The 20884-nt window shown below is 39.9% G+C and overlaps 1 protein-coding gene across 1 annotated transcript in view; it reads left to right on the forward strand.

Moving 5' to 3' along the window:
- Positions 1-20884, forward strand: part of LOC136874603 (dual oxidase 1-like) — a 335200-nt gene that overhangs the window by 270257 nt on the left and 44059 nt on the right. The window contains exons 27-31 of the mRNA XM_068227874.1: positions 674-767; positions 868-1078; positions 3098-3218; positions 3304-3536; positions 12407-12565. Coding sequence (XP_068083975.1) covers positions 674-767; positions 868-1078; positions 3098-3218; positions 3304-3536; positions 12407-12565 — 818 coding nt within the window. The remainder of the gene's footprint in view (positions 1-673; positions 768-867; positions 1079-3097; positions 3219-3303; positions 3537-12406; positions 12566-20884) is intronic.

Below are 20884 nucleotides of genomic sequence, written 5' to 3' on the forward strand. Positions count from 1 at the left end.
TGTCCATATAGACTGTATCCCCTGGCCAAGATAATTTCCAAGCAGCTGAAAAACTGTTCTTTGTAAATTCTCACCACTTGCATCATTTATATTGTCCCTACATGCCATGATTACCCTTCAGAACGCGGTTATACACATGCTTGTGCAATCACAAACCAACTACACAGCTAGTTGGGCCAGCGCTAGGCTACCTTCAGAAACAAAACAAAAGAAGTGCATTGGGAGGGAAAATCGCTGTGGCCATGTGGTTTCTGGTGAGGAGAAGCATTCATAAGGGTATTACCTTCATCTCTCTCGCACATATTTGTGACCAAAATAGATCTCAGCTGCGTAGGAACAGCTCCAATTCAAGGTTGCGCTTATCCGGGCTAACTCGGATACAGTCCACAGCATGGTCACGTGCTGTAGGCAATAACTCGGATATGGGCGTGAATGTGTTAACGTCACATTCAGTGTCTTCTCTTGACTTTTGGCCACTCAATGTATATCATAAATGATATGAGTAAAGAACTGGAATCAGAGATAAAGTTATTCATTACAGCAAGTGTATGTGTTCCTCCCATATGTCCTGTTAGGCCATAAAATCAACAATCCAGGTGGTATAAAAGTTTTTTTTGATGTGCGTATTAACCAATATTGTCCAGTAACAATGTTTGGCATTCTTCTCTTATAGTTATACACATCGTTGGGCATGCCGTCAATTTCTACAGCATTTCAACCCAAACTTCAGATGACCTGACTTGCTTATTCCGAAATTTTTACCATTCGTAAGTAATCTCTTCAATGTATGGAACTCAGAAGTATGATAAGAATGCATGATATGGTATATGTTGAATAATTATGAAAATCTTCTCCTCTGATACACAGATCTCATGAAATTCCGAAGTTCCAGTATTGGTGCTGGCAGACCATTACGGGTATAACAGGTGTCTTACTCGTAATCTTAACAGCTCTCATTTACATCTTTACACTTCCGATTGCAAGAAAACAGCTGTATGGTGCCTTCTGGTTTATACACTCGCTGTACCCAGTCTTTTACTTGCTCCTGATTCTTCATGGTATTGGACGTTTGGTACAGGTAAGAGAGGATTTTTATATTAAATCTGTGTTTATCTGTCTTCCTGCCTCTCATATCCCTCAGTGAGTATGGATGCCCATCTCCTGTGATTTAGCTTGTCAGGGACTAGAAAGTGGGAGCCCAAGCTTTAACCCATTCATCTTGAATGATGTGGGAGGCTTGCTGCATGATGAGTCTTGCCTGCCAAGCATAGACTGTTACATTTCTGCTTGTAGTTTGGCTACTCTTGCAAGTAGACCTCCAGTGGTTAAGTTCTGTTAATACCTAAGGAATATGGCTGTTCTACTTTGCCCTCGCCATTACCTTTGGTTTACTCTAGATATTATAATTTGCAGCATTATTCTCTTCCTGTACCTTGGAGTGGTCAGTATGACCAGGTTCAGAGTCTGCTTGAAAGTGTTTTGGATTGTGGATAGGTAGTAAAAGCGATAATGATGATAATAACAGTAATTTAAGTGAGGTTGACAACTCTGTCTGAAAGAACTGTAGAAGCTCAATTTAATGCGGCCTTTGGAGGACATGCTTTACACCACATTATAGCTTAACTGCAATAAATGGAAAATGACCTATAGGGAGACAGAAGATTGGGAAAAAATGGTAAGCAACAGGAGAACACAAGTTTATGAAGGGCACTGTACACACATTCAGCATTCCAGTCTTTACACGATCAATTATGTTCAGTTTATCATTCACAGAGTACACTTTTCTTTTTTGACATCACAGCACCTGCACCAAAGTCAAGATTTAACTAGAAAATTGTCTGACAAAAGCTTAAAACCAACAACGTCACTTGTTTTCTAAGTGCAGGTCCAGGCAAAGGAGTTTAAGTTGCTGAAGGCGATGAAGGAAGGTCATCTCAACTTTCATATGTGTGTACACCAGTTATAACCCTCCCCATCCCAGGCCAGTTCTGATGGTACACAGGTATGAAGGACGAGTTCTCCACCTAATCAATACTTTATTTTACATAGTGTCAATATTATTAGGGGTAGCATGCCTGCCTCTCGCCCGGAGGCCCCGGGTTCGATTCCCGGCCAGGTCAGGGATTTTTATTTACATAATATATAATAATATTGACACTATGTAAAATAAAGTATTGATTAGGTGGAGAACACATCCTTCATACTTGTGTGCTTGAACTATCAATACGGACTATGAAGCTAATAGATTATAGTACAATTATGATTGTGCCGTTAACTTCCGCTTCGAATGCTAGCGCTGAACTGTGTACAGTGAGCTGTCTGGTGGGGAATGAACGTACCACCTACACTTCTATTACTAACGTCTAAATTCAAACCCTCATTATTATAGAAGTCTTCCTCGTGAACAGTCAATATTTTCTTAACATTATACTACAATTTTCTTTACCTCACTGCATTCTATAGTCTCAGGTTCGAAAGCCCAGTATTCAATAATCATTCAGCAGAGATAAGTGTCTCCTCATATTGTGGAGTGCTTTGAAGTTTATCACACCAAATCATAATTCTCAAGCATCATTACTGATGTGTACAAATCCTCTGCATGATAAATTAAAAAAAGCAGCATGAAAATATTTTTACTGTGTGATGGTCTGCGATAAGTTTTGTTTTGATGTGCACTGTAGTGCTGGACAGAGCTTTAAACTCATGGAATACAAAATTTAAATCTGATGTATTATAAATACAAGCATTGGTGTTATAGCCTATTCTTCTGTTGCTACCCCTATCCCCATTCCATGTGTAATTGTACTAGCCAGTGCAATATATCCATTTGTTTCACACTGCCAAACTGGCCTTCTCAGAGCCGTTAGTCACTTAGTATGGACAGGATTGTTTAGCTATTGTAGTATAATGTTAAGGAATGAGAAGATTGAATATCTGAAAACTAACCCAAAGGGAAACAGTCAAGACCTAGTGAAAACCTGTTGCTTCTGGCTTGATGTGATTGATTGTAACCTACTATGGAGAACTGATACCAGAATGTTAACTGGACCAAGCCTTCAACTGTTTCTTAATGAACTACCTCTGATCTCGCAAACAGGAGCCATTCATGTTGTACTTCTTCCTCGGACCATGCATACTCTTCACTATGGATCGCCTTGTTGCTATGTCGAGGAAAACTCTGGAGATCCCGGTTCTCAACGCTGAACTCTTGCCATCAGGTACTATAGTTCTTAGTTGAATATTTTACATTTCAAGTAATCATTGAGATACTCCTAATAGCAAGTTCTCCTTTGCCTGTTTCAGATGTCACACTACTGGTATTTAAGAAACCCAGTACTAACTTTGAGTACAAGTCTGGTCAGTGGGTTCGTGTTGCATGCGCTGCTCTGAATCCCAGTGAGTACCATCCATTCACCATTTCATCTGCTCCACATGAACCTCACCTGACAGTGCACATTAGAGCCGTGGGTCCATGGACAAGGAACATTCGTCACGTTTACGATCCAAACATTCTTGGAGATAAACCTCTCCCCAAGGTAAGACCTGAAACATGCTCAGATCACATACGATAGATTTTCCTCATGTTTTTCTATAGTCATTCAAGGAAATACAATAGAACCCTACTTAAACTCGCAGGGTATCTATTCCAGAGCCAGGTGTAAACTATCGCTGCAGCAGCAACATCATTACAGCTCAGGTTATTAGAGAACTTTCTATTTCTCACTCTTCCCACACAGACCTGTTACCGTCAGGAGTATAGAAGGATAGGAACATATAACAGGAAAAACACAGTGACAGGTCAGTGCAGGAAGACGAAGAAATGGAAAGAAAACACAAAAGACAAGGGCAATCTCAACATCTTCAAATAGATAGGCTCTCTCTCGTTAACCTCTTACCCGATTATTTATTTTCCACCTGTTGAATAATTTATTTTGGTAACTTTTTCCCTCCTCAAGTATGAACATTTTTTTTTCTAGGGCGAAATTTACATGAAACATAAAAAATATCAAACACATGTACACCCCCCCACCCATGCTATCATTTCTGCTAGTTCATGACAAAATACAGAGGTGTTAAAATTATCATACTCAAAGGAGAAGATAAAAATTAAATTGCCTTAGTTTTAGTTTTTGCCATCATTTGTCTTTCTAATTTGATCCTTGGAACTTTCAGTCAAATATTCATCTAACTTACTGAACTTTTTGAAATACCGTATTATTTGCATTTTTTTATACATTATATTGAGATTAAATATTTCTGTTTGGTCTGTTCCTGAACACCAGTTTCCAAGAGTTTAGAGTGTAAATAGCACAAAGCACAGTCAGCAGTCAAGTAAAGCAAAATATCACAGAACCACTTCATGTAATTCCATTTTATCTAATTACACTCAAAAGAAAAATTAACAATCCTCAACATTGGAATTTAATATTGATCGAGGAGTCTGTTGACTATAATGTCGTCATTGATGTGATTTTAAAAAAAGATGTAACTTGCCTTCTATAATTTACTTTAAACAGACAACTAGTAAGATGCACAGGAGCTCCACTCCAGCTTAAAAGCATTTTTATGGGCAGTCAAGTAACGTAATGTGACAGTGCAAATATGAAGAAAAGAAATGTTGAGTCTAATAATTTTCACACCTCTATAAATGCTCAGAAATTCTTCTTATGATATTGGCCTTCGTGTAGATGCTGAACAATATCTATAGGTTCAGAGTTATCCTCAAAGTGTACATGCAAACCAGCATCGGTGCTAAATAAGAACCTTTCACGCTATTCCAAACTCCGCCCACTCTAAATGTCTGTAACGTCACTGTCAACTGCACCATTTTCTGTATCATTGCCACCACTTGGATTAATAAAATGACTGTCACTATCAGTATCACTGTCTTCTGAATCTATCAACATACATGCAAAATTACTTTTGGCTAAATCCTTTGAATTGTTTTTGCCCCCTGAACCACTGTAAATTGACATGCTGTTAGCACTGCCTATTAGGTGCTATAGCTAGGGCTGGTGAAGATCCTGAAGGCACTTTCTCTCCCCCCTCCACTTGAATTCCATGTCAGCAAGATGTAAATCAATATTCAATCGATGGTAAGATTTTTAAAAATGTTATTGGTTTTTACGTTCCATGAACTACTTTTACGGTTTTTGGAGACAGCAAGGTGCTGGAAAATTCTTTTATGTGCCATTAAATCTACTGACACAAGGTCAACGTATCTGAGCACCTTCAAATACCACCAGACTGAGCCAGAATCGAACGTGCCAGGTTGGGCTCAGAAGAGCAGCGCTCTACCATTGGAGCTACTCAGCCCATCAATAGATGGTAGAAAGGTTCAGAAAAGTTTTTTTGCCTATAAGCAGCTCATGCAGCGCACATTGCTAATTTGAAATTACATGTCGTGTGCAAGCGGTTAATTCCAGTTCTTCTACATCCATGTCTTCTCAGCCCCTGATGAGCTCTGCTTCCCAGCTTCATCAAGAGGGCGGGTATCAACACTCGTTGAGGGGCTGTCTTGACAGATATTTAGCCTTCATGTGGGGTAAGAAGAAAGCTGTATAAGTTCAGGAGAAGAGAAGAAACATAAGAGAAAGATAAGTACAGGTTGAAGAACCACCAGCATCAGTGTTAAATAGGAACCTTTCACGCTACTGTAAACTCCGCCCACTTTGAATGTCTATGTCACTGTCACCTGCACCACCTTCAGCATCATTGCCACCACTTGGATCAATAAAATAACTGTCACCAACAACATCACTGTCTTCTAAATCTAACAACTTACATGCAATATAATTTTCGGTTAAATTATTCAAATTGTTTTTGCCTTCTGAATCACTGTAAGTCATCATCATCATCATCATCATCATCATCATCATCAATGTCTCCCACTCCAGTCACCCGGGTGTGGTTAACAAGCCTCCTCCACTCATTTCTGTCTTTCCACTTTTCCTGCTCCATTATTTCCGCCACATCCAATCCAGCTTCTCTAATGTCTTTCCAAATCTGATCCATCCACCTTCTTCTCGTTCTTCCAACTGGTCTCTTTCCCATAACTTCCCTTTCCAATTCCCTTCTTGCTACACCCATTCCTTTCCCATTCTTTTTACATGTCCGAACCATCTCAGTCTTGCTTTCTGTATGTTCTGTACTAACGGTTCTATATTTAGCTCTTCTCTGATTTTAATATTTTGAATTCTATCTCTTCTTGTCTTTTTAACCGATGTTCTTAAAAATTTCATTTCTACTGCTTGTATCTTACTACCTTGTCTTTTATTAGTTACCAGCATTTCTAGTCCGTATGTTACAATTGGTATGAAATACTGTTTATATAATGTTAATTTCGTTCTTTTGGGTACTTTGTCATCCCATAAAAGCTCTCTGACTTGATGATAAAATGTTGTACCTTTACTTAGTCTGTTATTAATTTCCGGATTGATTTCATTACTTCCATGTGCTGATAATACTGTATTTATCTTTGTCTTATGTTTGTTCCCTTTTCCTGTACTTATCTGGCTCTCTTCTTATCCTATACTTACCTCTAACGGGCGAGTTGACCATGCGGTTAGGGGGAACGCAGCTGTTAGCTTGCATCTGGGAGGTAGTGGGTTTGAATCCCACTGTCGGCATCCTCGAAGATGGTTTTCCATGGTTTCCCGTTTTCACACCAGGCAAATGCTGGGGCTGTTCCTGAATTAAGGCTATGGCCGCTTCCTTCCCACTTCTAGGCCTCTCCTATCCCCCCACATGAAGACTGAAATTCTGTCGAGGTAGCCACTCAATGAGTGTTGATGCTCGCCCTCCTGATAAAGCTGGGAGGCGGAAACAAGCTGAGAAGAGGCAGCTGTAGAAGAACTGGGATTGTTGAGGAGAAAGAGCCTGGCCTAGTTTATTCATTCTTAGTTAAAATAATACTAACGCACTGTTTGTTAACATAGCATTAAAAATTTAGCGGCATGTTAAGATTCTTGCATTTATCTAAACATTTCCTGGGAACTGTTAGCTAACATGTTGTTAACTCTCACAAGAGTCAGGATCAGTGAGAATCTACAAGGCAGTGGCAGAACCATGCAGTTTTTGAGCGCACTCCGATGCCCTTTTGTTTGAATGCAGCTATAAACCAAGGTGTGCAAAGTCAACATTTATTAGAATTTTTAGCCTTGACCGTGAAATTTCTGTTGCTCTATAGACAAATATGAAAAAAAAAAAAAAAGCCGAGAAGAGAATGTGAGGTTCAAATATTTCTTCTTTTGGAAATGATTTCTAAGTATATACTACCTATTAATAGAAAATAAGCAAACGAATGGATCTGTGCTCAAAGCTAAAAGCGACGCTTGGCAAAAGGTTTGTAATGAACTGAATGTGCATACTGATGTTAGCCAATGTACGATCAAGCAACTGAAACAACTGTATGAACATCATTCCCTTCTGTTTCTAACTCCTTCTGGAAAAGGCCTATAATATTCCAAATATTTAAGATACAGAAGTTCTGCATCTAATACACCTGCCATATTTTAAGCTAACAGAGAATTTAACTGCTTGAACCTGCACAGATAACTGAAGGTTTAACAGATTGTCAGTTTTAACCAATGTTGATTATATTTAAAATTAGATATACAGGGCAAACAGAATGTAATTTTTCAATACAGTACATGGAACATGTCAGTGCTTCAAGATACAATCGTTTCTTGCCATGGCACAACACAAGACATAATTTTACATCAACTGACTGAGATTTAAGCATATTGAAAGTGGATAAGAAGGGTACCATGTTCAACATTTTGGAGAACTGTTACATTCATTTACAACAGCTCTTTAACCTTAACTAAAAATGAAATCAATGAAAAACCTAATATTCTGATTGATATAATAATTCCTGTATACGCAAAGTATAAACGTAAAAGAGACACGTTAAACCCACCAATCAGTTCACCCCTACCTACCTGCCCCTCCTCCAACCCCTGTCATCATAAGCTATACTCCTGTTCCCTCTTAACAGTCAGTTTGGTGTTGGTGTCCATGCCAACTGCATACAATTTACAAGGAACATTGGGGTGAGTCTCATATAGCTGTATGTTAATCTCGATCTTCTAGCTTCCCTTCTTTTCTCAAAATTCACTTCAAATATTTTCTTTTTCATACACTTCAAACCAAATTATACAATAGATCACTACATCTGATGAAAAGGAACACTTATTCAAGTTGTGAATGTCCCCTTCAAGCTACATATAAACCATTACTGATGTTATTATTCATCAAGACATAATTTATAAATCAAACAGCTCAACTATACAGATAAGGAATACCAACTCCCAGATCGACTCAAAAACGCTTGGTTACTATAAGGACATTGATATAGTTCAACAACAACAGCAGCAGTTTTGATGTGTCATTTTGGTATCAATTTTATATGTGTATTCTGACTTCATCAATGTTTTAGACTTAGATTTTAAATTAAGATATACCAAATTGTATTCTTTATTTTTGGTTGTATGTAAACATATGTTTCCAATTAGATCATGGCTGAAGATGACCCAATGTATCATCATCTCCATCTTCGTTTCCCATTTCCAGCTTCCCAGGTCAGGTTGTGAATCAAGGACCTCCATCACTGCCTGTTTCTCCACCACTCTTCTCCTTTTTTTTATGTACACCTTCCGGTTTTCCTCCCCACTTCTCTATGCACTCCCACACTGAATCTGTCCACCTCTTCTCTGAAAAAGCTTTTTTTTTTTTTGGCACACTCTCTTCTCCCATTCTCATCATATGCCCATACCATTTTAGTTTTGTTGTTTCTATCCTTTCAAGATTCCTGTCCTTTTCCTTATCTCCTCATTTCTAATTCTATCCTCTCTGGTCTTGCCCTTGATACCTCTTAGGAATTTCATCTCCACTGCCTGTATTCTACTCTCCTCTCGTTTTGTTGTAGTCCACGATCCAGCTGCATAGGTTAGTATGGATTCATGATAGGTTGAATATAATACTTTCTTACATTTCTTCGGGACATCTTGGTTCCACAAAATACCCCTTATACTCTGGTAGAAGCTGTTTGCTTGTTGTATTATTTTCCCAACTTCCTCGGTTATCTTTCCCTCTTCTGGGATTACACTTCCCAAGTACTTGACATTTTTAACCACTTCCAGAATTTTACCATTCAGTTTTACCTTCCCTCTTCCTTCCTTCCTTCCTTCCTTCCTTCCTTCCTTCCTTCCTTCCTTCCTTCCTTCCTTCCTTCCTTCCTTCCTTCCTTCCCCTTGTCATCACTATTGTTTTACTTTTCTCTGTGCTTACTTTCATCCCTAATTTTTCTATCACTTGATTCCATACATCTACTTGTTTTTGCATTTCCATTTCATCCTCACCACATATCACTATATCATCTGCAAATAACATGGCTTTTGTTGCCTGTCTTCCCAATCTCTGTTTAATGTTCGTATGAAATTCATCGATGACTCTGATGAATAGTATGGGGGATAGTACATTTCCCTGTCGGAGACCAGTTTCAACTTTAAACCATTTTGTTTTTCCTATATTAATCTTCACACTACTAACACAATTTTTATACATAGCTTTTATCATTTGCACTTCCACTCTGTTAACTTGCGCTTTTTTCTTAATGTGTCCCATATCAACTGTCGGGGCCATAAGCTTTCTCAATATCAATAAATGTCATCACTATATCTTTTCCAGACTCCCATCTTTTCTACATCATATGTCTCATATGTAAAGATCAGGTCAAACATTGATCTGTCTTTCCTTTCTTCTTCCATTTCTCCTCCTAGCTTATCCACAAGGAATTTCTACCTGAGGGAACGTCACTGAATGCTGCACGGTACATTGAAATTTTGACCCATTTAATGAAACGTCTACGCAGGGTACGATCCCAGTATGCACAACAAGGTTCATGGGTTTTTGTCCATGACAACGCTCGCCCACACACAGCCAATATCGTCAAACAGTTCATGGCAAAAGAAGGGGGTGGTGCAACTTGAACATCCCCCATACTCGCCAGATCTCAGTCCTCTAGACTTCTTCCTATTCCCACGATTCAAACTCGCTTTCAAAGGAAAGAGATTTGATAATATTCCTGACATCCAACGAAATGTGACAAGGCTTTTGAACACATTCCAAAGGAAGCCTTCTTGCAAAGTTTCCAGGACATGTATCGCCGATCTCAGCAGTGCATAGTTATGGGAGGGGACTATTTCGAAGGACAGTAAGGTCACTGTCATGCATTGTTCATCTATGTTGATAGTATAGGAATATTCACCGATCTTTATTGTCACAGGTTGTATTTTCTTACATACCTTTTTGGCTTCTTTATATTTCTGCCAATTCTCTGTACTGTTGCTGCCTATCCATTTCCTCCAAGCCATTTGTTTCTCTTTAACTGCTTCCTTTACCCTGCTGTTCCACCAAGGAGTCACCTTTTCCTTTTTCTTCCTTAATAGTCTTCCACAGGTGTTGACTGCACACTTTACAAATCCATTTCTGAAACATGTCCATTCCTCTTTCATACTGTTCATGTCATCTTTGGGAATTTCTTTTTTCAGATCCTCTTGAAACTTTTCTCTTATTTCTTTCTCTTTTAACTTCCATCCCTTTATTTTTCTTTCCCTTTTTTTCTATTAACTTCATTATTTTACCAAGTCTTAATTTGGCTACCACCATTTTATGGTCTCCTTTGAAATCTGCTCTTGGCATTGCTGTCATATCTTCCAGTTGTCTATGTTTCTCTTTCTCCACCAGAATAAGATCAATCATTGTCTTTGTCTTTCTATCTCCCCAACCATATCTAGTTATTTTTTGTGAATTATTTTTCCTAAACCATGTATTGCCAACAATTAATCCATTCCTTCTATAAAAATCTTTTACCAAATCTCCTTCTTCATCTTGGTTTCCATAACTATAGAGGCCAATTATCTCTTCTTTTCCCTGTCTCTCTGTTCCAACATGTGCATTCATGTCTCCCATTTTTATAACCTCTTTGTCTACAATACAACTTTCCAGTTCTTCTAGAAACTCTTCTAAACATTCATCTGCATTCCCTGATTGGGGTGCATAAACCTGTACACAATCTTTGATTCCACTCTCAAGTCCAAGTCTAACTTTAACTTTAATTATCCTCTCACTTATCTGGTCAATATAACACCAACACCATTTGTTTCCATCTTTCCTCCACTCCAATATAATCTATACCCTTAAATTATTTTTGACCTTTCCCCTTCCATTTTGCCTCACTTATTCCCATCATTGCTATGTCTTTCTTCTCCATATACTCTATCAGTTCTTCTACCTCGCCATTCAAAGTCATGACGATGATACCGATTCTTGTGATGTCTGGTAGCCCACTTCTCACAGTTCCCCCAGAGCACCGGGAACTGCGTGTCACTTCAGGGTGATGCCCTAGCATTTTCCGAGGCCTCGATTCACTCCCACTCATTTTATAGGCTGTTTTTTGCTAGTTGCTTTACGTCGCACTGACACAGATAGGTCTTATGGCGATGATGGGACAGGAGAGGGCTAGGAGTGGGAAGGAAGCGTCTGTGGCCTTAATTAAGGTACAGCCCCAGCATTTGCCTGGCGTGAAAATGGGAAACCATGGAAAACCATCTTCAGGGCTGCAGACAGTGGGGTTCGAACCCACTATCTCCCGAATACTGGATACTGGCCACACTTAAGCGACTGCAGCTTATAGGCTGTTTGTCTGATGGGCTCACTACTCCCAAAGGCATTTTATTACCTTCTGCCAGGTTCAAATTAGGCCACCGCTAACATGGAGTCAGACACCTTTTGTAGCTGCTTCTCTGGAGTACAGACGCTACGGGTTTGCCCTTCCGCCATCTCCACCGTACCAAAGTCCATCTCCTCCACTGTAGATGCAGTTGAAAGATGACGCAATGTATATAAGGTCAAAACTAGTATCAATTATGTAGGACACTATATTAAGCTAATGATACTGAATAGGTCTTGTAGCAATGACAGCACTGTTGATTAAATGCTAATTTTGTTAAGTTCACTGTTAAATTATTTTAACATGCAGTTAAGTGTTAACTGAGGTTGAATAAACTGGGTCCCTGTCTATTTGAAGATGTGGAGATTCTCCTTCTTCTTTTTTTGTTTCCATGTTTGTCCTTGTTTCCTATTTCTATTGCTCCCTCTTTTCGAATAGTATGTGTTCCTTGTTCCTATCTCTCTCTCTCTATCACTTGATCCTCTCTTGTTTGTTCCTTTCCATAACTTATGAAGCATGTTGTTGTGATCAGAGTGTAATTACTCCATCTGGATTTTTTTGACACAGTTGAATTTCATACATCATCTTGTTATCCTGGTAGATATGTTTAAAGTTTAGCCACCTGTTTACATAAAGTAAGGAGGTCATATAATAATGCTCGTGTTCTTTCAGATCCATCTGGAAGGCCCTTATGGGGAAAGTCACCAGGACTGGTATCAATTTGAAGTGTCCATCTTAATTGGAGGAGGGATTGGAGTTACACCATTCGCATCCATCTTGAAGGACATAGTGTTTCAGTCTAATACGAAGCAGCCATCACGTTGCAAAAAGGTATCCCGATTATGATTATTTTAGCTTAACATTCATAATCATTATCTCACTCTATCAGTCAATCAGTCAATCAATCAATCAATCAATCAATCAATCAATCAATCAATCAATCAATCACTACTGATCTGCATTTAGGGCAGTCGCCCAGGTGATAGATTCCCTATCTGTTGTTTTCCTAGCCTTTTCTTATATTACACTGACTGACAGAGCAAATGCAACACCAAGAAGAAGTGGTCAGAACTTTATGCCAATTGCAGGGTAGACTGACGTCACTGAGGTATGCTCATGATGTGAAATGCGCCGCTGTGCTGCGCACGTAGCGAACGATAAATGGGACACGGCGTTGGCGAATGGCCCACTTCGTACCGTGATTTCTCAGCCGACAGTCATTGTAGAACGTGTTGTCGTGTGCCACAGGACACGTGTATAGCTAAGAATACCAGGCCGCCGTCAATGGAGGCATTTCCAGCAGACAGACGACTTTACGAGGGGTATGGTGATCGGGCTGAGAAGGGCAGGTTGGTCGCTTCATCAAATCGCAGCCGATACCCATAGGGATGTGTCCACGGTGCAGCGCCTGTGGCGAAGATGGTTGGCGCAGGGACATGTGGCACGTGCGAGGGGTCCAGGCGCAGCCCAAGTGACGTCAGCACGCGAGGATCGGCGCATCCGCCGCCAAGCGGTGGCAGCCCCGCACGCCACGTCAACCGCCATTCTTCAGCATGTGCAAGACACCCTGGCTGTTCCAATATCGACCAGAACAATTTCCAGTCGATTGGTTGAAGGAGGCCTGCACTCCCGGCGTCCGCTCAGAAGACTACCATTGACTCCACAGCATAGACGTGCACGCCTGGCATGGTGCCGGGCTAGAGCGACTTGGATGAGGGAATGGCGGAACGTCGTGTTCTCCGATGAGTCACGCTTCTGTTCTGTCAGTGATAGTCACCGCAGACGAGTGTGGCGTCGGCGTGGAGAACTGTGGAGCGCCCTACCGCTAGACAACGCGGCATCATGGTTTGGGGCGCTATTGCGTATGATTCCACGTCACCTCTAGTGCGTATGCAAGGCACGTTAAATGCCCACCGCTACGTGCAGCATGTGCTGCGGCCGGTGGCACTCCCGTACCTTCAGGGGCTGCCCAGTGCTCTGTTTCAGCAGGATAATGCCCGCCCACACACTGCTCGCATCTCCCAACAGGCTCTACGAGGTGTACAGATGCTTCCGTGGCCAGCGTACTCTCCGGATCTCTCACCAATCGAACACGTGTGGGATCCCATTGGACGCCGTTTGTAAACTCTGCCCCAGCCTCGTACGGACGACCAACTGTGGCAAATGGTTGACAGAGAATGAAGAATCATCCCTCAGGACACCATCCGCATTCTTATTGACTCTGTACCTCGACGTGTTTCTGCGTGCATCGCCGCTCGCGGTGGTCCTACATCCTACTGAGTCGATGCCGTGCGCATTGTGTAACCTGCATATCGGTTTGAAATAAACATCAATTATTCGTCCGTGCGTCTCTGTTTTTTCCCCAACTTTCATCCCTTTCGAACCACTCCTCCTTGGTGTTGCATTTGCTCTGTCAGTCAGTGTATTTCAAAGAAATTGGATATTTATTGAACATCTCCCTTAGTAAATTATCCCAGTCTCTAACTCCCCTTCCTATAAACAAATATTTGCCCCAAATTGTCCTCTTGAATTCCAACTTTATCTTCATGTTGTGATCTTTCCTACTTTTAAAGACGCCACTCAAACTTATTCGTCTACTAATGCCATTCCACTCCATCTCTCCACCGACAGCTCAGAACATACCACTTAGTCGAGCTGCTCGTCTCCTTTCTACCAAATCTTCCCAGCCCAAACTTTGCAACATTTTTATAACACTGCTCTTTTCTCGGAAATCACCCAGAACAAATCGAGCTGCTTTTCTTTGGATTTTTTCCAGTTCTTGAATCAATCCTGGTGAGGTTCCCATACACTGGAACCATACTCTATTTGGGGTATTACCAGAGACTTATATGCCTTCTCCTTTACATCCTTACTACAACCCCTAAACACCCTCATAACTATTGTACAGAGATCTGTACCCTTTATTTACAATCCCATTTTAAAAAAAATTATTTTACACCCACATTGGAGCACTTTAATCAATCCATATGTATTTAAGTCTCAAGAGTATTAGCTACAAATTTGTCTTATACATTTAAGTCTTAAGAGTATTAGCTACAAATTTGGCTTATGTTTCTTCTTCTGCTCCCAGAATTTCTTCATTCTTAGAGACCTGGCTGTCCTTTCTTCGTCAGTTATGGTGTACTGTTTCATGTAAAAGTTTTTAGTTTAAGTCTCAAGTCTTTGTTTCTCAGGATCCTCTTTTCTTCTTGGTCTTCAATATGCTGCATTGTCAAGCCTATCTCACCTAAATCATCTAGGACTTCTTTGAACCAATTATTCTTGGTTTTACTTTTCCAAAAGTAGTTGAAAGATGTTTCAGAACCCTGGTTTTTGGCTGTCTTGATATGTGGCAGAAAAATGCAACCCTCCTTTTCTGCATTGTGTCTATTATTGACTCAGTTTCCTGGTATAAAACTTCATTAGGCAATAATCGCCATGATCCATTTACATGGTGTTTTTTGTTTATGATTATCCTAAGGATTCTTCTTTCTGTCTTCTGTAATTTATGTGTTGTTGATTTCGTGTTCAAATTGAATAGTGTTTCACTAGCATAGCTTGCTTGAGGTTTAATAACAGAGTTGTAGTGTTTGAACTTTGCGTTTATCAAGAGAGATTTCTTCTTGTATGTTGGCCAAGTGATAGGTTGTGATTGTTTCAGTTTAGTTGTTCTGTTTTCTACTGATACTCTCTCATTTAAGTTCCAAGTAATAATCTCCCCCACCGGGTGAGTTGGCCGTGTGGTTAGGGGCACACGGCTGTGAGCTTGCATCCAGGAAATAGTGGGTTCGAATCCCATTGTCGGCAGGCCTGAAGATGGTTTTCCATTGTTTCCCATTTTCACACCAGGCAAATGATGGGGCTGTACCTTAATTAAGGCCACGGCCGCTTCCTTCCAACTCCTAGGCCTTTCCTAGCTCATCGTCGCCATAAGACCTATCTGTGTCGGTGTGACATAAAGCCCATAGCAAAAAAAAAATCTCTACAATCTTAATTTGTTTGTTATTATTCAGTGTGAGAGTTGGTGTTTCAACCTTAAAATATGGCATCATTTCCAACTTTTCAAATGAGATTTGTAGTCCGACTTTTGCTGCTATTTTTTCGAGTTCTTCAATTTGGTGTTTAGCCTCTTCCACACTATTTGTGAGCAGTGCAAGGTCATCTGCAAATGCCAGCAAATTGAGTTTGATATTTTTGCCAATCTTGATGTTTGGTTGGCATTTCTTAGTCCACTCTTGCATGATTTTCTTCAGTGTGCAGTTAAATAGTAATTATGTGTAATATGTGATTTTCATGTGATTACACCAATGAAGATCTTTCCCTACATTAACACCTAGATTCCCATAAGGAACTTCCAACACATCAACGCAGTAATTAAAACTGAGAGGACTTTTCCTATTTGTGAAACTCACAATCTGACTTCTAATCCCGTTTATCATCATATCGTTCCCTACTGTTTACAGTTCCGGTTTTCCGGGTACTGTTTTAGCTTAACATTCCAAGTAACAATTCAGCTACCTTAGATGGCACCTTGATGGATTTATATCTTAGTAAACACATGTGAAATTTATGTTGGTCCAACTGGATGCAGCAAATCTAAGAGAGTTCACATTCAGTTATGACATTAAACACCTACAAATTATAAGTGAAAGTTCAATTTAACATGTTTGCATCTGTGGATTTCCGATAAGTACATCTGTACACCTACATAAAGTCCACAGTTTTAGATATAAAAAAAGAAAGAAAAGAATAGGCAGTGGCTGTGTTGAAGCCACAGCTGCAAGTCCTTTGGGAATAAAATATGTTGTGTGGGTGTAGGTGGATGTGCAGAGTTGAGGTTTAGAGACATGACATTGTTCAGGTTGTATAATCGCACTATTTCCTATCTCCAGCAACTTGATGACATCCTAAGTGTTCTCAGACTCATCTGTGACTGTGGACTAGATGGGAGCAGTAGATGTGATGCTCTTCCATCTCGGCTTTCTTACGTTACTTGTTTTTGTTTATGGTAGGCTTAAATTAAGATAATTAGACATTTAGGAAAATTTCCCAAATTTTCAACTATTTCATAATACTGTACTTCAGGCATCTACACTTTTGCGAATGAAAGAATAAAGTAGACATAAAGAAACATTTTGTACCACTCCACAGGGTTCACATCTCTCACTGCCTGCTCTTTATGTAAATATGAACATAAAAATAAATTGACGGATACAGACGCTTTGCCTCAACATATTTGAGATACGGTAACAAAAATGTATTTGCCATGAAAATTAACAAGTGGACCTACTTACATGACAGATACTGGTATTTCATTAATCTGAACTTGCAAGAGGCTTGATTCCCTGTAGATTGGACAATTCACTGTCGTTTGCATCACTAGAATCCTCTGCTCAATTAATAACCATTGTTTTCAACTACAGTATCTTTGGCACTTTCCAGCTTCCTCATATTGTTTTCTCTTTGCACATCACATGCTGGACATAGGAACACCATTGATAGTGACCTCGGTTGTTTTTGCCACAGTAGAATTAACAGTGGACAGAGCAATACGTGGCAATGTCTACTTGCTTCTTATTGCCAGTTTCTTTCTCAAGTTTTAATATATTGAGATTCTCAGCAATTGTGATGCACTTTCATTTCCTACCACTCATGTTATTGTGACACACTGTAATTAATGATGTGTCAATGATACCAGTAGTAACAGCTTACTGACTCTTACTGAGCAGTACCACAAATACCTTCAAGGTGGTTGTTTGGGCGAGCTATGACCTCACTTTCTTGGTGTCAATGGATAGTTATCTGGAAAAGTAGTTCATAGCAAATATTTGCATTCCAACTTACAGTTTTGCAGCAACTGCAACGTAAATCAAAATTAAAATTAAAAAATATGATTCCTTATCATTCAAAATTGACTCCTAAGAGAAAATTATATTTTTCCATCTTTCATTACACCGTTAAAATTTAATACTATTAATAAACAATGAAAATACTTTTTTTATAACACCAGAAAATATTTTGGTGCTGCGTTGGACCATAATCAGCTGGCTAATAAATAAGTTAGCAAAAGACATTCTAAAACATTACTAGAAAAATATGATACATAAAAGAGATGGTGTGTGTAATATGTGTAATATGTAGCACGACGATTTTAAAAAGTCCACTTGTTGTAAGTCTTAATGCTAAATACACCCTGTGTTGTTACGTGTATAAAAATGAAGTCATCTTGTTACATTCTTGTTGAAATGGACCAATATGTGAGCTGATTATGGGACTCCCTGTTGTTTCAGGATGGAACTTATATAGTAGAGTGTTTACATAGGTATTACGGAAAAATCACTCATTCAGATTGACTCATTATTATTGTCTGTAGGAGTTCCCCATTCTTCGGTCCCTCTGAGCAAGCTCCATCCTATGTGCACTATCACGTCATGTTGATGCTGGACTCAAATGTCTTTTCATTATCTATTAATAATGTAAAGTCTTTCTTAATGGTGTATTGAAAGGTGCAGAAATATAATTTTCTCTTAGGAGTAAATTTTTAATGATTTTTAGATCAATACGGAATCATCATGAGGTTTATTTTATGTAATGATTGCATAAGTAAAAAAAAATGAATAAACAAGAAACATATATCGAAAATAAGTTAACATGGAAAGATAAAAAAACAAATAAATGCAAAATCCTCCTCTACGAACCATGTGACCTTGCCGCGGTGGGGAGGCTTGCGTGTCCCAATGATGCAGATAGCCGAGCCGCAGGTGCAACCATATCGGATGGGTATCTGTTGAGAGACCAGACTAACGAATGGTTCATCGAAAGGGGGGTAGCAGCCTTTCGGTAGTTGCAAGGGCGGCAGTCTAGATGATTGACTGATACGGCCTTGTAATAATACTCAACATGGCTTAGCTGTGTTGATACTGCTACACGGCTAAAAGCAACGGGAAACTACAGCCGTAACCACCTCCCGAGGACATGCAGCTCTCTCTGTATGAATGATGTACTGATGATGGCTTCCTCCCGGGTAAAATATTCCGGAGGTAAACTAGTCCCCCATTCGGATCTCCGGGTGGGGACTACACGAGAGGGGGCGATCATCAGGAAGATGGATACTGACATTCTGCGAGTCGGAGCGTGGAATGTTAGAAGTTTGAATCGTTGTGGTAGGTTAGAGAATCTGAAAAGGGAGATGGATAGGCTAAAGTTAGATGTAGTTGGTATAAGTGAAGTACGTTGGCAGGAAGAACAGGATTTTTGGTCAGGCGACTACCGAATTATCAACACGAAATCAAACAGGGATAATGCAGGAGTTGGTTTAATAATGAATAAGAAAATAGGGCAGCGGATAAGCTACTACGACCAGCATAGTGAAATAATTATTGTCGCCAAGATAGACACCAAACCAATGCCCACCACAATAGTGCAGGTCTATATGCCTACTAGTTCAGCGGATGATGAAGAAATTGAAAGAATATATGAGGAGATAGAAGATTTAATACAATATGTCAAAGGTGACGAGAATCTAATTGTGATGGGAGACTGGAACGCAGTGGTAGGCCAAGGTAGAGAAGGTAGCACAGTAGGAGAATTTGGATTGGGACAAAGGAACGAAAGAGGAAGTCGGCTGGTTGAATTCTGCACTGACCATAATTTAGTCCTCACCAATACTTGGTTCAGACACCACAAACGACGGCTGTATACGTGGACGAGACCTGGAGACACTGGAAGGTATCAAATAGACTTCATTATGATTAGGCAGAGATTCAGAAACCAGGTGTTGGATTGCAAAACTTTCCCAGGAGCAGACGTGGACTCTGACCACAACTTGTTGGTCATGAAATGCCATATGAAGTTGAAGAAATTGAAGAAAGGAAAGAATGCAAAAAGATGGGATCTAGACAAGTTGAAAGAAAAGAGTGTGATGGATTGTTTCAAGGAACATGTTGCACAAGGACTAAATGAAAAGGCCGAAGGAAACACAGTAGAGGAAGAGTGGAGAGTCATGAAAAATGAAGTCAGTAGAGCTGCTGAAGAAATGTTAGGAAGGAAGAAAAGATCAACTAAGAATCAGTGGATAACTCAGGAGATACTAGACCTGATTGATGAACGACGAAAATACAAGAATGCTAGAAATGAAGAGGGCAGAAAAGAATACAGGCGATTAAAGAATCAAGTGGATAGAAAGTGCAAGGTAGCTAAGGAAGAATGGCTGAAGGAGAAGTGCAAGGATGTCGAAGCCTGTATGGTCCTGGGAAAGGTAGATGCTGCATACAGGAAAATCAAGGAAACCTTTGGAGAAAGGAAATCTAGGTGCATGAATATTAAGAGCTCAGGTGGAAAGCCACTTCTAGGGAAAGAAGACAAAGCAGAAAGATGGCAGGAGCATATCCAACAGTTGTATCAAGGTAACGATGTAGATAATTTCGTTCTGGAACATGAAGGGGCTGTTGATGCTGATGAAATGGGAAACCGAATTTTGAGGTCAGAGTTTGACAGAGCTGTGAGTGACCTAAATAGGAACAAGGCACCTGGAATTGATGATATTCCCTCTGAATTACTGACTGCCTTAGGAGAAACCAGCATGGTAAGGTTATTTCATTTAGTGTGCAAGATGTATGAGACAGGAGAAGTCCCATCCGATTTTCGGCAGAATGTTGTTATACCTATTCCCAAGAAAGCCGGTGCTGACAGGTGTGAAAACTACCGCACTATTAGTTTAGTATCTCGTGCCTGCAAAATTTTAACACGTATTATTTACAGAAGAATGGAAAAACAAGTTGAAGCTGAGTTGGGGGAAGATCAATTTGGCTTCCGAAGAAATGTAGGAACACGTGAAGCAATCCTGACTTTACGTCTGATCTTAGAGGATCGAATCAAGAAGGACAAGCCCACGTGCATGGCATTCGTAGATCTAGAAAAGGCATTCGATAATGTTGATTGGACCAGGCTATTTATGATTCTGAAGATGATAGGGATCAGATACCGAGAACGAAGAATTATCTACAACCTGTATAAAAATCAGTCTGCAGTGATAAGAATCGAGGGCTTTGAAAAAGAAGCAGCAATCCAGAAAGGAGTGAGGCAAGGCTGCAGTTTGTCCCCTCTCCTTTTCAATGTTTACATAGAACAGGCAGTAAAGGAAATCAAAGA

This window comes from Anabrus simplex, chromosome 5, assembly GCF_040414725.1.
Source record: "Anabrus simplex isolate iqAnaSimp1 chromosome 5, ASM4041472v1, whole genome shotgun sequence".
Taxonomy (NCBI): Eukaryota; Metazoa; Arthropoda; class Insecta; order Orthoptera; family Tettigoniidae; genus Anabrus; species Anabrus simplex.